Source organism: Callithrix jacchus, chromosome 5 (genome assembly GCF_049354715.1).
Source record: "Callithrix jacchus isolate 240 chromosome 5, calJac240_pri, whole genome shotgun sequence".
NCBI lineage: Eukaryota > Metazoa > Chordata > Mammalia > Primates > Cebidae > Callithrix > Callithrix jacchus.
The window spans coordinates 44,722,365-44,737,743 of NC_133506.1; the positions used below are offsets into that span (position 1 = coordinate 44,722,365).

The 15,379-nt window shown below is 46.4% G+C and overlaps 1 protein-coding gene across 3 annotated transcripts in view; it reads left to right on the forward strand.

Annotated features, from left to right (window-relative positions):
* The window catches only part of KCNB1 (potassium voltage-gated channel subfamily B member 1), a 117,129-nt gene extending 105,176 nt beyond the window's left edge, over positions 1-11,953 (forward strand). For 2 of the 3 annotated variants that reach the window (XM_078371924.1, XM_078371925.1), the window contains one exon: positions 854-11,953. In XM_078371924.1, coding sequence (XP_078228050.1) covers positions 854-2,863 — 2,010 coding nt within the window. In that variant the 3' untranslated portion in view covers positions 2,864-11,953. The remainder of the gene's footprint in view (positions 1-853) is intronic. The other variant, XR_013535226.1, reaches the window with a different exon arrangement.
* Positions 11,954-15,379: the final 3,426 nt, after the last annotated feature.

Consider the following 15,379-nt stretch of genomic DNA (forward strand, 5'->3'; position numbering starts at 1 on the left):
GCATTTTTCTAGCAAAAGGTTAGCTTTCATCTGATTTTTTTCCTTTTGTTCTTTTATAGAGACAGGGTCTCACTATGTTGCCCAGCCTAGAATAGAAATCTTAGCCTCAAATGATCCTCCTGCCTAGGCCTCCCAAAGTGCTGGGATTACAGACAGCAGGCACCACATCCAGCAGCCTTAAGAGCTCATGTTCTTGGGTCATACAGACCTGGGTTAAAATGCTGGATCTTCCACTTACTAGCTGTGGAAACCCAGTGTCCACATCTGTTCAATGGAGCTAATAGCACTGAACAGGTTTATTATACGAATGAAATGAACTACTGCATGGAAAGTGCCTAGCATGCAGCCAACAATCAATAAAGGCTAGCTATTACCATTAGTATCATCTCTGTGAAGGTAGTTCCCCACCCAATGTGAGCCACCAGTCTAGATCAGAAGTCAGCAAATTACGGTTCACAGGCCAAAGTCAGTCCACTGCCTGTTTTTATAAATGAAGTTTTATTGAAACACAGCTATGCCCATTCATTTATGTATTATCCAAGGTTGCTTTCATGCTGCAGCTGCAGAGTTGAGTTGTTGCAACAGAGAAGGCAGGGTTTCAGGGCCTATAAAATGGTTACTATCTGAAAAAGTATGCTTGAACCCTGGGCTTGCAGATAGCTTTAAAACATTTCATTTCTCTGGGCCTTGGTTTCCACATCTGGACAATAAATGGATTAAAATGAATTCTCTTTTTGTCCCATTCAGTCATTAAATGGCTAGTGAGATGTGAAAATGCTCTTGAGGAGTGCCCTGTGTGATGATCATCCCATGGGGCAGTTAATAACTAAATCCCACTCTCTTCTCCTCACAGATCCTTGCCATAATTTCCATCATGTTCATCGTCCTCTCCACCATCGCCCTGTCCCTCAACACGCTGCCTGAGCTACAGAGCCTCGATGAGTTCGGCCAGTCCACAGACAACCCCCAGCTGGCCCACGTGGAGGCCGTGTGCATCGCATGGTTCACCATGGAGTACCTGCTACGGTTCCTCTCCTCGCCCAAGAAGTGGAAGTTCTTCAAGGGTCCACTCAATGCCATTGACTTGTTGGCCATTCTGCCATACTATGTCACCATTTTCCTCACCGAATCCAACAAGAGTGTCCTGCAATTCCAGAATGTCCGCCGCGTGGTCCAGATCTTCCGCATCATGCGAATTCTCCGCATCCTTAAGCTTGCACGTCACTCCACTGGCCTCCAGTCCCTGGGCTTCACTTTGCGGAGGAGCTACAACGAGTTGGGCTTGCTCATCCTCTTTCTTGCCATGGGCATCATGATCTTCTCCAGCCTTGTCTTCTTTGCTGAGAAGGATGAAGACGACACCAAGTTCAAGAGCATCCCAGCCTCTTTCTGGTGGGCCACCATCACCATGACAACTGTTGGGTATGGAGACATCTACCCCAAGACTCTCCTGGGGAAAATTGTTGGGGGACTCTGCTGCATCGCGGGAGTCCTGGTGATTGCTCTTCCCATTCCCATCATCGTCAATAACTTCTCAGAGTTCTACAAGGAGCAGAAGAGACAGGAGAAAGCAATCAAGCGGCGAGAGGCTCTGGAGAGAGCCAAGAGGAATGGCAGCATTGTGTCCATGAACATGAAGGATGCTTTCGCCCGGAGCATTGAGATGATGGACATTGTGGTTGAGAAAAATGGGGAGAATATGGGTAAGAAAGACAAAGTGCAAGATAACCACTTGTCTCCTAACAAATGGAAATGGACAAAGAGGACACTGTCTGAAACCAGCTCAAGTAAGTCCTTTGAAACCAAGGAGCAGGGATCCCCTGAGAAAGCCAGATCGTCTTCTAGTCCTCAGCACCTGAATGTTCAGCAGTTGGAAGACATGTACAATAAGATGGCCAAGACCCAATCCCAACCCATCCTCAATACCAAGGAGTCAGCAGCACAGAGCAAACCAAAGGAAGAACTTGAAATGGAGAGTATCCCTAGCCCCGTAGCCCCTCTGCCCACTCGCACAGAAGGGGTCATAGACATGCGAAGTATGTCTAGCATTGATAGCTTCATTAGCTGTGCCACAGACTTCCCTGAGGCCACCAGATTCTCCCACAGCCCTTTGACATCACTCCCCAGCAAGACTGGGGGCAGCACAGCTCCAGAAGTGGGCTGGAGGGGAGCTCTGGGTGCCAGTGGTGGTAGGTTTGTGGAGGCCAACCCCAGCCCTGATGCCAGCCAGCACTCTAGTTTCTTCATCGAGAGCCCCAAGAGTTCCATGAAAACCAACAACCCCCTGAAGCTCCGAGGACTTAAAGTCAACTTCATGGAGGGTGACCCCAGTCCACTCCTCCCCGTTCTGGGGATGTACCACGACCCTCTTAGGAACCGAGGGAGTGCTGCGGCTGCTGTCGCTGGACTGGAGTGTGCCACGCTTTTGGACAAGGCTGTGCTGAGCCCAGAGTCCTCCATCTACACCACAGCAAGTGCTAAGACACCCCCCCGGTCTCCTGAGAAACACACAGCAATAGCGTTCAACTTCGAGGCGGGTGTCCACCAGTACATTGATGCAGACACAGATGATGAGGGACAGCTGCTCTACAGTGTGGACTCCAGCCCCCCCAAAAGCCTCCCTGGGAGCACCACTCCGAAGTTCAGCATAGGGACAAGATCAGAGAAAAACCACTTTGAAAGCTCCCCTTTACCCACCTCCCCTAAGTTCTTAAGGCAGAACTGTATTTACTCCACAGAAGCATTGACTGGAAAAGGCCCCAGTGGTCAGGAAAAGTGCAAACTTGAGAACCACATCTCCCCTGACGTCCGTGTGTTGCCAGGGGGAGGAGCCCATGGAAGCACACGAGATCAGAGCATCTGAACTGCCCTGCCTTGGAGGAGAGACTTTTGGGTGAGGTCCAAAGAGGAGAGCTATTCAGCTTACCTGCCACAGAGCTTTTCTGCATGAACTCTGAAACAGAAAGGCTCTGTAAAGCCCTCAGCGAGAAGAGAAACTCCAGAGAAGGCTCCCTAAGACTTTGAGAGCGATGACAGGTCCATCAGCATGAAGTTGGCCAAGCCATCGGGCATAGCACCTCCTTGTAACAACTCTATTGCCCTCTTAGGGAGATGGCACGAGTAGAACTCACAGCCACCACTACTACCATTCTAGACAGGACCGAGGCCACATACTCACCATTCTTCTCTCATGGCTGTCCATCTCAGTCTTGGAGGGCAGCATTTCCAGTCCTCCTGGCTTCAGCTGGAGAAGGATGCAGGAACGAGTGGCTGGTATTGAAAGAGTGGGTTGACCAATTTGGTATTGGATGTTGCCCGGCCACCCCTAGGAACACCTGTCCATCACCTCCTGGATGGATTCCACTGTTAGATGGCTACAGGGAATGATTGTTCACGGGGAAGTCTCTGCGCCATAAGCCACGATCCCAGCGCAAAACCCTTATTCAAACGTCTTCATTGACTTCAGTATTCCGTAGCACCCGAGATTTTTATTTTGAGATATCATCAGGGTGAGTTGCACCACTTGTACTCAATTCTAACTGCCCCCTGGCAATCTGGGAAGGGTTCAGAAGGCGGGCACCCAGCCAACAGCATGAACTCAGAGCATTGCTTTAGGGTTGGAGGAGGAACACGCTTTCTTTACATCACTAGTGTAGACTCAAAAGGTACACAAGTGTCAAATATGCAAAAGAAATAGTTTATTCAAGGGGACTATGTGTTACTGAAGAACAGCATAAAAATATGATTTTTTTTACTTGCAAAAATGAAAGGAAAAAATACCCCGCAATACCCTGCATTGAAATGCCTGGTCCAGACTGAATAATTCCTGCTGCAGCAAGGAAGTACCGATTATAATAGAAATTCTGTTTTGTTTTCTGTGGTTTTCAAGCTAAAGAAAAAAAGTTAAAATAAAAGCACTTTATGTTTTTCAAAAATAAGTTCTGCCAGGGACAGTGTCCACACCCTGCACTTTAAAACAAGCACGATTTCCCGTGGGCCAATTGTCGGGACTGTGGTTGGATTGTTGCCACCTGCCTGTTTCTGGCCACCATGGGTAATATTGTGTTGGTATTACTGTCCGCCATATCAAAGTCTGTGGGCTCCTTCCCTGCCCCTCTGAAGCCTTCCCTTAACCCTCATGGGTCAGGAGGGGTTCTTGCCCCTTGGATGGGGCCTCTCATGAAGTCAAGTATACAGGAGACATGCACATCTCAAAAGGACACAGTGACAGTTGGACATTGGGTGTTTTACTCTGTTCTCTTTCTTGTCAACCAGCTATTGGTTTTTCAGTGTCACTGTCTGTACTAAAAGCTCAATTCTCCTTCCTGCAGCCATCAGTGCAGCCAGTACAGACAAAAGCAATAAGTATCTGTGTGCATCTTGAGTGGTTCTGGTGTATTTCTTGGTGTTGGTTTTCCCGTCCTAGTTTGATGACCTGGCATTGTCCTGCCTGCTTCTAGTCCAACAGCGTGGTGTTGTTAGTCATTCCTCGGTACACTGGCATTGGATTGAACCACTGATTAATACAATGCTGTGGTGTTGGCTCACCTGTCAGTAAAGACGACACGTTATTGGTCTGCCTGTCTGTAGTTCAATGGAACAATGTTGTTCTCTTAATGTAATGTTGATGGATGATGTCCCAAGTACAGTAGTGTAGTTCTTCCTATCCTCAGTACAGTAACAGGCATATGTCTTCCCAGCGGAAGAAAGATGTGGCATTGGTTCACCTAGTCTTCAGTCTTAATATCCTCTGTTGCTGGTCTGCCTATTAGTACAATGGTGTGATCCACCTCTCAGTACACAAACATCATGGAGCTGTTCTGCCTGCCCTTCCTACAATGGCGTAAGGTTGAGCCACCTGCCACACATAAGATGGGATGGGATCATTCCACCACCCTTAAAAACGCGCATTCTCTGCTGTATACAAACCCAACTCATAACACTTCTCAGCATCTCCAGAGACTGTGGATCCCCCCGAGAGGGTGCAGTCCTGTTTTTTTCTGCATTAACAGAGAAAACAAGAATGTCACTCTTCCTAGGTATCTTCAGAGTATTCACACACCAACTGCAAAGGGACTTAGGGGCATGGAGAGTGTGAGGTCATCCCGTGCCAGCAGGCGCACCAGGCAGAGTAAGCAGCGGCACTCCCAAAACACTTTGCCGAACACACGGTCTAAGCTGGGGGCCTCTTGAGGAATGACTGTGGGACAGTTCTCCGCAGACCATCTCACATGTCTCTTCTTTGTTTTCATCACCATTAATGTCCACCATCAGCACAAATGTGAAAATTCAGGGAAAAAAAACAAATGCTTTTTGATAAAAGTAAATAGTTGTGATTTCCAATTCAGATATTTTTAGAGCTAATGCTATCTGTAAAAATCAATAATAATAATAATATAGTCTATTTTACATATCAGGAAAGTGAACATGTTTCAATATAGCCATATGTATCGAGAAGGAACTTACCACCACTTCTTCCAATCAAGGCATTTCATTTGTTGGTTGAAGCAGATGAGAAGTATACAGATTGAAAATGATTTCTTTGTTTTTTTAAACGAAAACCAATTGGTGCAACTCTCCTTGTAACCAAAGGCCCTTTCTGCCTTCTGTGGTCATGTAGGACCTGGCCCTTCCTTCCTTGTGTATTTTGTCTGACCTTAAAGTAGCATTTTATTGAGTCACTTTTGAAGGACGAATTCAGAAGTATCATTAAGAACCTACCTTTTCAGGCTTCATAGCCAGAGTCCTATAGAGTTCTTATAGAAACAGAATAATTGAAATTCAGCATATACTATGCTTAGAAAGTATTCCGTTTGGGTTTGATTGGGTTTTTTTTCTTTTACTTGTGTGTGTATGTATTGGGGGAATACAGCTTTTGTTCTGCGTTCAATTAGAAATAGAGTATTATAAGTTTTCCCAGCCCCTCCACTCGCTAAAAAGGTTCATATCCAGATTTTAATATGTATACACCCAACCTGTACCTATTTACGTGAATATACACACACTGGGAAATCTACCTAAGAGTCTTCACTGAGAAATTCACTTAATAGGAAGGTCTTGATAGAGAAGAGGAAAGCAATGGTCTAAAGGCAAATCCTGTTTTTTTGGCAGCCCATTTCCCATTCATTCCTGAACCAATGAGAGCAGAAAGAAACAAGTCAACCCAAACAAGTAAACTAGGGGCTGGACGCGGCCAATGGATGCTGGTCAGTTTGGCGAATTCAATGAAACTCATCAAGAACCCAGCTGAACTTGCGTTCCAACTTCCACCATTATCAGAAAGGGCTAGGGACCAGGTAGCTGTGTGTCCCAATCACACGGGGGAGCATCTGCCACCGGCGGTGAGAGAGGTGGGGAAGCTTTGGAGGAGACAGTAGAGTCACCTTTTTATCTTTGGGTAAAAGAAAACAGCAGGACTTTGGTGCAGTAGATTTCTCAGTGCCTTCTTTAGGAATTCTATCTTAAGCACACTTCAAGGGGAAAGAAAAAAAGGAGGAGAGAACATTTGTTCCCGTGAAGTCCCTTTCTCCAAAGGACTGGGGATCAAGAAGGAAGAAGAGTAAGAAGGAAAAACAACAAAATCCTGAGGAGGCCATTTCTTTTAACCCACCCAGCTTGCCCCTGAAAACTGCTGGTGATACAAACTTTTTCAAACTGACTCCCAGCTTCTCCATGTGTCTTGGTAACTGTAGCCTCGTCTCTGCCCTTTCTCCTAATAAGATCCATGTTTCTAAGGAGAAAAACAAAACAGTATTCTCTTCTGTAAAACTGTAATGTATTGTTGATATTTGTAACTATTGTATATTTCTGTCTTGCTCCAGTCCCAGCTGGAGTGTCTAGTTCATGGACAAGGGGATGTTTAAAATTCACCACGGACAAGGGCCACTAAAGCCAGGTCTCTATCTCTAATCTCTCTCCTGTTCTTATTTCTCTACCAACTAATCTCAAGTAACAGTACCCCAGGCTTTTTTTCAGCCTCAATTCAAGTAACTTTGAATCAAAAGAGGGCAAGGCAAAAAGCCTCTGGACACACTTCTTTGGGAAAGGACTTTTCCTGTAGCTGCAGAGTGGGCAGGAGGGAGAAGGGGCTCCCCTGAGACCCCAGCAGGACAATGGAAAGCTTCCAGCCCAGAGCTGATGTTTCCTCACCTATCACTGCTTATAGGACAGCATCCAAATGCTTTCATGTCATTCAGCCCAGGCAATGCAAACCAGTCCTGGCTACACCCAGAAATAAGAGTTACCTCTGCGTTTTCTGTTGCCATTTTTCTGGCTCTAGAAGTATCTGATGCGCGACTATGTCATAGAATGTCCACGCATCTCAGAGTAGTCTATTTTTCTGTTCAGATAAAATATATATATATATATGTATTTTTAGCAAATTTATAATAGGGCAATTGAGTCTAATTTCTTCTTTTGTAATACAGAACAATATCATAGGAGTTTCATTGTTGGTCATTATCATAGCTGACGTTTTCTGGTCTTTTGCAGTTCCTACCATTGTCTCTTGGGCTGTTTTGGTTTTCTTCCCTTTGATTCTGATTTCTTGGGGGTGGGGAAAGACTTTGGGGTCTGACTTCCTTGTATAGGCATTTCTTGACACTAGGCCTAGAGTCCGTCAATGCTGTTACTTTTCTCATTCATTCTGTGTGTTTCTCCTGTTCATTGTTCTTAAGAATTCAGGGCATGAATGCAGGAATGAGACCCAGGGAAGCAGACTTACAGATGGCCCTCAAAATCAGGATGGGATGTGGGCTGGTTTCACTTATATCCCACACCCCTCTAGGGATCTGAAGGGACTAAGTTTTCTCATCCCCAGAGATCTTGGAACTGAAAATCTCATGCAAGCAAACTCATCACTGGCATTTCTGAGATTCAGAACACATATAAGCTCCTCCTGGCTGGGCTGCTCCCATGTCCAGCACCCTGCAGGTCTGTAACATTTATCAGATCTGAAGTCCAGAGTTTTTCAGGTTCTCGTGAACCTCACAAGAACATGCTGGGGTTCACATCTCATCGACTTGTTTATCAGTTCCTCATCACCTTGTTTACCAGTTTCTCATTTCAATCCTTTTTTTTTTTTTGAGAGAGAGAGAGAGAGTCTTGTTCTGTTGCCCGGGCTGCAGTGCAATGGCACAATCTTGACTCACTGCAACCTCAACCACCCAGGTTCAAGTGATTCTCATGTCTCCGCATCCTGAGTAGCTGGGATTACAGGAGTATATCACCATGCACGGCTAATTTTTGTATCTTTAATAGAGACAGGGTTTTGCCATGTTGGCCAGGCTGGCCTCGAATTCCTGACCTCAGGTGATCTGCCTGCCTCGGCCTCCAAAAGTGCTGGGATTACAGGCGTGAGCCACTGTGCCCAGCCCATTTCAATCCATTTCTAACAGCCTCACCAAAAAACAGTGGCTAGACACCTTGCAGCCAAACCTTGAGAAGAGATGTCCCAAAATCTGCTAGCGCGTCTCCCCTTCCCTTGCCAGCTGCCTAGCTCCATAGAGCAGGAGGTATGTGGCAAGGACAGGGGTACTTTTCCGGCTTCTACCTATCCATGCCTGGGGGAGTTTTCGGACTGTTCTGATGATTATTTCCATGAGGCAGTTTTCAGCCCTGGGTAGGCAGAGGACGTCTCATTATGCAGGATCTTCAACAGAAAGTGATTCTCCATCCATCAACTTACACAGTAAGATGAAGAAAGCCCAGATAATCTCCAGCTCGCATTCGTTTAGGTTTTGGTATCCCACCCGCCTCGCTGTCAGCTGCAGGGCTCAGAGCTCTGCCTAGAATCAGAAATTTGAGCCAAACCAGGACCCTCAAATGACAGTGAGCCCTCCCATCAGATAAATCCCAAGAGGAAGCCAACTCAAATATGAATTTTTTATTCTGGACTAGGACACTAATCAGAGTTCTCCCACCCCACAGACCTCTGATAGTCTGATTTGAACCAGAGTCAAATAAAACAAACTAGATTTTTTTTAACTTTTGCACAAGACCAACAAAAACAAAAAATTGTCTCCCAGCAGTTTCCTAGGTTTGATGCGTGGATAAGCAAACACGCTTGCCTATGGCTGTGTCTGTTTTCATCAAGAAAGAGGTTATATAGTTTGCATTTCTGTTCACTCTCCCCGATTTTCACTTTACTTAGATTTTTCTCCTGAACGTCTCCAAATGCCAACTTGAATTTGGGTGGGGCTCTGTTAATCGAGGGAACCCTCATCTTTACTTATAAACCGAACTATCTGTTCCTCCCTTTAAAGATCCTGAAAAGATCTAAAGGCTGGCCAGGATGTGGTGGAGTAAGGCAGTGCATCTGAAGAAGAAACCACTTAACTGCCAGATGGCTATATGCAAGTTCTCCAACAATTTCTATTGTATGAAAGGGATGGGGTCAAATTAAGGAAGCCCTCCTAATAGGCTGGGTTATCTGACTATGGAACTCAATGCCACGGTGGGCAGTGAGCACCCTTATACCACAGGTGTTGAAAGAGGCTGGCTAGATGGTATACAAAATGGGCATTGCAGAGGGGCCCTAGCATTGCATGGAAACTGGGCTGAACATCCACAGAAATGCTCCCTCTTGGTTTCTTGGGTGTGTGTGTGTGTGTGTGTGTGTGTGTGTGTGTAGGTGGTTTGAACATTCTGGGCACAAGCTCAAGCCACTGAAGCAAAGGCATGCAGCACAATTAGCAGGAATGCAAATTCTGGGCTCTGGAGCTATCAGAGGGGGTGCCTAAGAGACAAGTCTGCTTCCTCCAGCTCCCTTTCTTGGAACATTTTAGTGACTGTCAGTCACCAATCCAACCCATCCCCAGTGGCCTACCAGGTACCACATTGGGATGAGACTCATGCTACCTTTCCCCAGGCCAGCCAAGGAGCAATCCATGCTGTCCCCTGTCCCTGGCTGGCTGTCTTATGGTGCTTCAGCCCCTCCGCCCAGCTCCTGTGCCCTCATGAGCCTGGGGCTTTCCGTACAAAAGATGCAATGATATCTTTCCCTACTAGCCAGCCCCACAATGAACAACTGCCCAGGCAATAACAAATGGCTCCATTCCAAAAGGGCTTGTTTTTCTGGTAAATCAAACAAGAGATCCCACTCGAGACCTTCAAAACTCCCCACCACGAAAAAAAAAATCCAGAAGGATCAAAAGAGAAAGACAGCTTTTAATCCAGTTTCACAGCAAAACCAGGTTCTGGCTGCTGCTTCAAGCAGAATGCCCACTCTCCTGCAGCTGTAGCCTCCTTCCCAAATCAGCCTGCACACTGCATTCTGCAAGGAAAGCCTTTGACAAGGGAGAGTTTATGTACAGTGGGTCGAGAGGAAGTGAGACTTCAACCTCACGGTGAACCCAGGACCAGTCTTCTGTTGTTCTAGTACGAGGTGGGCAGGATGGTATGTTTCAATGAGCAGAATGAGCAGCCACCTTCCTCTGAAGCCAAATAACATAAAAACCAGCGTTCAAGATTCCCTCCCAACTCCTCCCTGGAAGCTCTGCCCTGCAGAATCACTCAAGCTACAACAACACAAGGCTGCAACAATAGGACAATTCAAGAACATGTAGGCCACTCCCAAATCTGTCCCGCTAGAATACCCTCGAGGGCCATGCAGGGATCTTCCCATACTTCCTGATTCCCTGAGCTGAACCAAGATTGGAAAGAGGCAGGCAGCAGAGAAGATGCCCAAGAAACTGTGACATCTCTACAGCTTGGCTCATGCCCCTTGGGCTTCACTGGGCTTTGGGCCTCTCTCTTGGATGAGCTGAGTGTGCCTGAGTGGGTGGAGACAGAGAGGATTCTCCAGACCTATCTTGACTTCAACCCAAGGTCAAAAACTGGGAACCTTATTTTCTGCACCAGGAACTCAGGGTTACCCCCAACATACGCCCTTGGCACCTGATGGTCATCCAACCTGTGTTTTTGTGAGTGAGTGAATGTGTGAATGGTTGATCTCTGAGTGGATGACTGGACGAGCGAACTTGTGAGTGAATGGGGGAGTTCATGAATCCCTACCTAACAGTGAAGGGAAGAAAAATGAGGAGCCCCTCTCCCACTGAAACCATAACTGCCCATCAAAGTCATCTGTTCTTTGACTCAAGATGACATCTCTATCTGATGCTTGTAGGCCCCAAGCTGATAAGGGCCACGGCTCTCTCAGAGCCACACTTCCTGGGGGCCCACAGGGCAGCTCCGGCCTCCTCCCTCTTCCCCTATTCTGCATTTCTCAGCCTCATGTTCTATTTTAGCTCACGCACGGCCCACAGAGAGACCATCAAGTGGTTTCTGATGGACTAAGCCAAGGGTTCGAACTTGGGATTTCCCTTGATCTGGGAGTTGCTGGGGCAGAAACATAGGAGCCAACATCTGGAAACTGGATCGCATTCCCTGAGCCATGGGAGTCCAGCTGGATATTAAGGCCAGCCTGCCCTCCAGCATTTGGAGCCGAAGACCTCTTTTCTGAGCCCCAAAGTCACCATGGTAGCATGCCCCCAGATCCCATCAGCTAAGACATTTTCCCTCCCAGGAACCTATGGTGTGAGGTTGGGGCTTTTTTGCCAGCAAAGCCATTCTGATTACCCCACCCTTGACAGGGGTCAAGCCAATCACATTAGCCATAAATGACCAATGTCCCCAGAACTCTTTTCTCGGGGGTGCATTCGTGGGTCCTGTTCATCTCTCGTCAGTTAACGTCTCTAGTCCTTCCTGTAAAGGTGAAAATGAGCATTGCGCATTTCGCAATACACACACACACACACACACACACACACACACAACACACACCAACAAAAATCCCAGTGTCTTTTTATGCATGTGGTGAGATGAAATTGTGATCTTTCTGTGACCTCCAGCTGCTGTCTTGTCATGTAAAATATGTTCAAATGTTTAAGAATTTCTAAGCAAATGGTCCCTTAATGAAGTCTGCAGAGTTCAATAAAAGCTATGGAAAAAACAAGCCTGGTGCAGTTTGTTTGATTTTTTGCAGGACACAGGGAGGTGAGGCAGGAAGCGCTGTAAGGGGACTTGAATCAGGGAGCCTGTCCCCAGGCAGTGTCAACTTCTTCTCTTCCCCCTGGAAAGAGGACAGGAAAATATAACTGGCTTCTCACCCCAACTATGCAAGCCAGTGGTAACCCACCCTACATGATACTTATAAATCAAAGCTCCAACTCTGATCATTTGGTTCTCATGTCAACTGTGCCTGGGCATCTCATTAAAAGCTGTCTCACAATAGAAGGTATAAGCTCAGATGACTACTGGGGCAGAGCAGGTAGCATAAATTAGTAAAGTGATCTAAGAGACATAAGGGAGTGGTAGTGAGTGTCGTCAACAAAAGAACACACACCCTGTCTAAAGCTGTTTATCTCCAACTGGTTGTTACCCATAGGGATGTGGGCCCAGCAACACTAGATCTTTCTAAGAGAAGTCAAAAATCTGGATTTTTATGGGAAATACCCAACTTTTAAATGTTAGCAACCATGGCTACGTGCGTGGCTCACATCTGTAATCCTAGAATTTTGGGAGGCCGAGGCGGAGTTCGAGACCAGCCTGGCCAACATGGCAAAATCCTGACTCTACTAAAAAATAAAATAAATAAATAAATAAATGTTAGCAACTAATTTCATTTTTTCTAGTCCTATACTGGCCAAATGAAATACATCCGTAGGCAGACCGCAGACCACAGCCCATAGGCTGCCTTTCTGTGATCTCTGATTTACTGATAGGGCTTGACAATTTCTGTATTTGTTTTGGGGGGATTTTTAGTCGTTATTTTTGAAACGTAGTCTCACTCTGTCACCCAAGCTGGAGTGCAGTGGCACTATCTCTGCTTACTGCAGCCTTCACCTCTGGGATTCAAGCAATTCTCATGCCTCAGCCTCCAGAGTAGCTGAGACTATAGGCATGTGCCACCATGCCTGGCTAAATTTTGTATTTTTTAATAGAGATTATTTCGCCATGTTGGCCAGGCTGGTCTTGAACTCCTAGCCTCAAGTGATACCCCTGCCTCAGCCTCTCAAGGTGCTGAGATTATAGGCATGAGCCACCATGGCCAGCCTTCTGTATTTGTTATCCACTGCTGTGTAACAAATTACCCCCCAAAACTCTAGCAAGTTGAAACATTTATTACCTCATTCAGGAGCATCTTTAGCTGAGTGGTTCTGGCTGGGGGTCTCTCACAAGGTTGCAATCAAGACACCAGCTGCAGTCCTCTGCTTGACTGGGATGGAAGACCTGCCTCTAAGGTGGCTCTGCTGGCCTCAGTTCCTTCCTGGTTGTTGGTGGGAGGCCTCAGTTGCTCACCATGCGGACTTCTCCACAGGGCTCTTGAATGTCCTCAGAGCGTGGAAGCTGGCGTCCTCCCGGGGCAGTGGTTCAAGACAGAGGGGTTAGGAGAAAGGCACCACACATCTTGTGGCCTAGTCTCAGAGATCAGAAACCATCACTCACACCAAATCTATTTGTTAGCAGTGAGTCACCAAATCCAGGTCACCCTTAGAGAGAGGGAATTCTGCCTCTTGGGGAAAAAGGATCAAATATTTTGTGGACATATTTTAAATCATTACCTTTCAAAGCCTATTAATTGAAAAGGGTAGTTTCCAGACTTTAAAATTTCATAGCCCAGTTAAAAAAAAAAAATGTTGTATTCTTATTTGTCTAGAGATGTGGTCTCACTCTGAAGCCCAGGCTTCACCACAGTGGTGCAACCATAGCTACAGCCTCCAACTCCTGGGCTCAAGCCACCCTCCCACCTCGGCCTTCCAAGTAGCTGGGACTACAGGTGCCTACCATGCCCAGCTATTTTTTTATTCAGCTTACGGAAATGTATAAACCTTCCTGACACTTTATTTTGCCAAGTAAGGATGTTGAAAAAGTGACTGTCATGTACTATACATTATCTTAGTAAAGCAAAGGGTATTTCAAACCCATAAAATATAAAACCTCAGAATAAATACCATCCTGAAAAAAAAAAAAAAAAAACTTGTTTTCCTTTTTTTTTTTTAGACTGAGTCTCACTCTGTTGCCCAGAATGGAGTGCAGTGGCAAGGTCTTGGCTCACTACAACCTCCGCCTCCCAGGTTCAAGCAATTCTCCTGCCTCAGCCTCGAGTAGCTAGGATTACAAGTGCCCGCCACCACATCCGGCTAATTTTTGTATTTTTGGTAGAGGGGGATTTCACCATGCTGGCCAGGCTGGTCTTGAACTCCTGACCTCAGGTGATCCATCTGCCTCACCCTCCCAAAGTGCTGGGATCACAGGCATGAGCCACCACATCTGGCCTTATTATCTATTTTTATTAAATCAGAGCTTCTCAAACTCAGCACTACTGACATTTGGGGCCAGCCCATTCTCTGTTGTGGGGTCTATCCTGGGCACTGTAGGGTATTTAGCAACATCTCTGACCTCTACCCACCAGATGCCAGTAACACCTCCCCCAGGTTGCAACAATCAAAAATGCCTCCAGAAATTGCCAGATGTCCCTGGGGATCACAACCACCACCAGTTGAGAAGAGGTACAAAATCTCAAATCCAAAAGGTGCAATGAAAAGCGAAATTTCCCTTACACCCCCAGACCCCGCCCCCTTTCCCTGGAGGCAATTACTGCTACCAGTTTCTCATGTAGCCTTCCGGAGATCATTTTTGCAAACATACACACATACATATGAGCGTGTATGTGTTGTTTTGTTTTGTTTTATTTTACCCCGTACAAATAGTAAGAGTGCCATATATACGGCTCTGCATCTGGCTTTTTTCTTTTAATGTATCTTGGAAATCATTCTGTATTAATACACCAAGAGCCTCCTCGTTCTTTCATAAGCCTATGTCGTGTTCTATTATACTTGGTAATTGCCAGTCTCCTACTCCTGAACATTTAAGTTGCTTTCAACTTTTGCTAAAACAAACAGTGCTGAAATGAATGGCCTGTCAGCCGTTCCTCTGGGCTCTGCCTTCAAAATAGATCTGGGATCTGCATTTCTCCCTCCTCCACTGCTCCAACTTGGGGTCACGCCACAGTTGTCTATTGCCTTCGTATTGCAGCCATGTGCAGACTGGCTTCCCTATTTCTGCCCTTGATCTTTCAGGTTCTTCTCAACATAATGGCCAGCGGGATCTTGTCAAGCTGGCAGTCTGATCATGTCACTTTGCTGTCAAAGCCTTCCAAAGGCTTTTCATCACATGTTAAATAAAGTCCAAAGTCCCTGGCTTGGTCTGCAAATTCCTACATCCACTAGCTTCTGCCTGCATCTCTATTTCATCTCACACTGCTCTCACGCAAAAGTGCTCTGCTCTAACATTCCAGTCCTCCACTCTTCCTCAAACACACCCACTGTGGGCCCACCTAATGATGTAGCCCCATTCTGATCCCCTTCCAGTCCCCTCT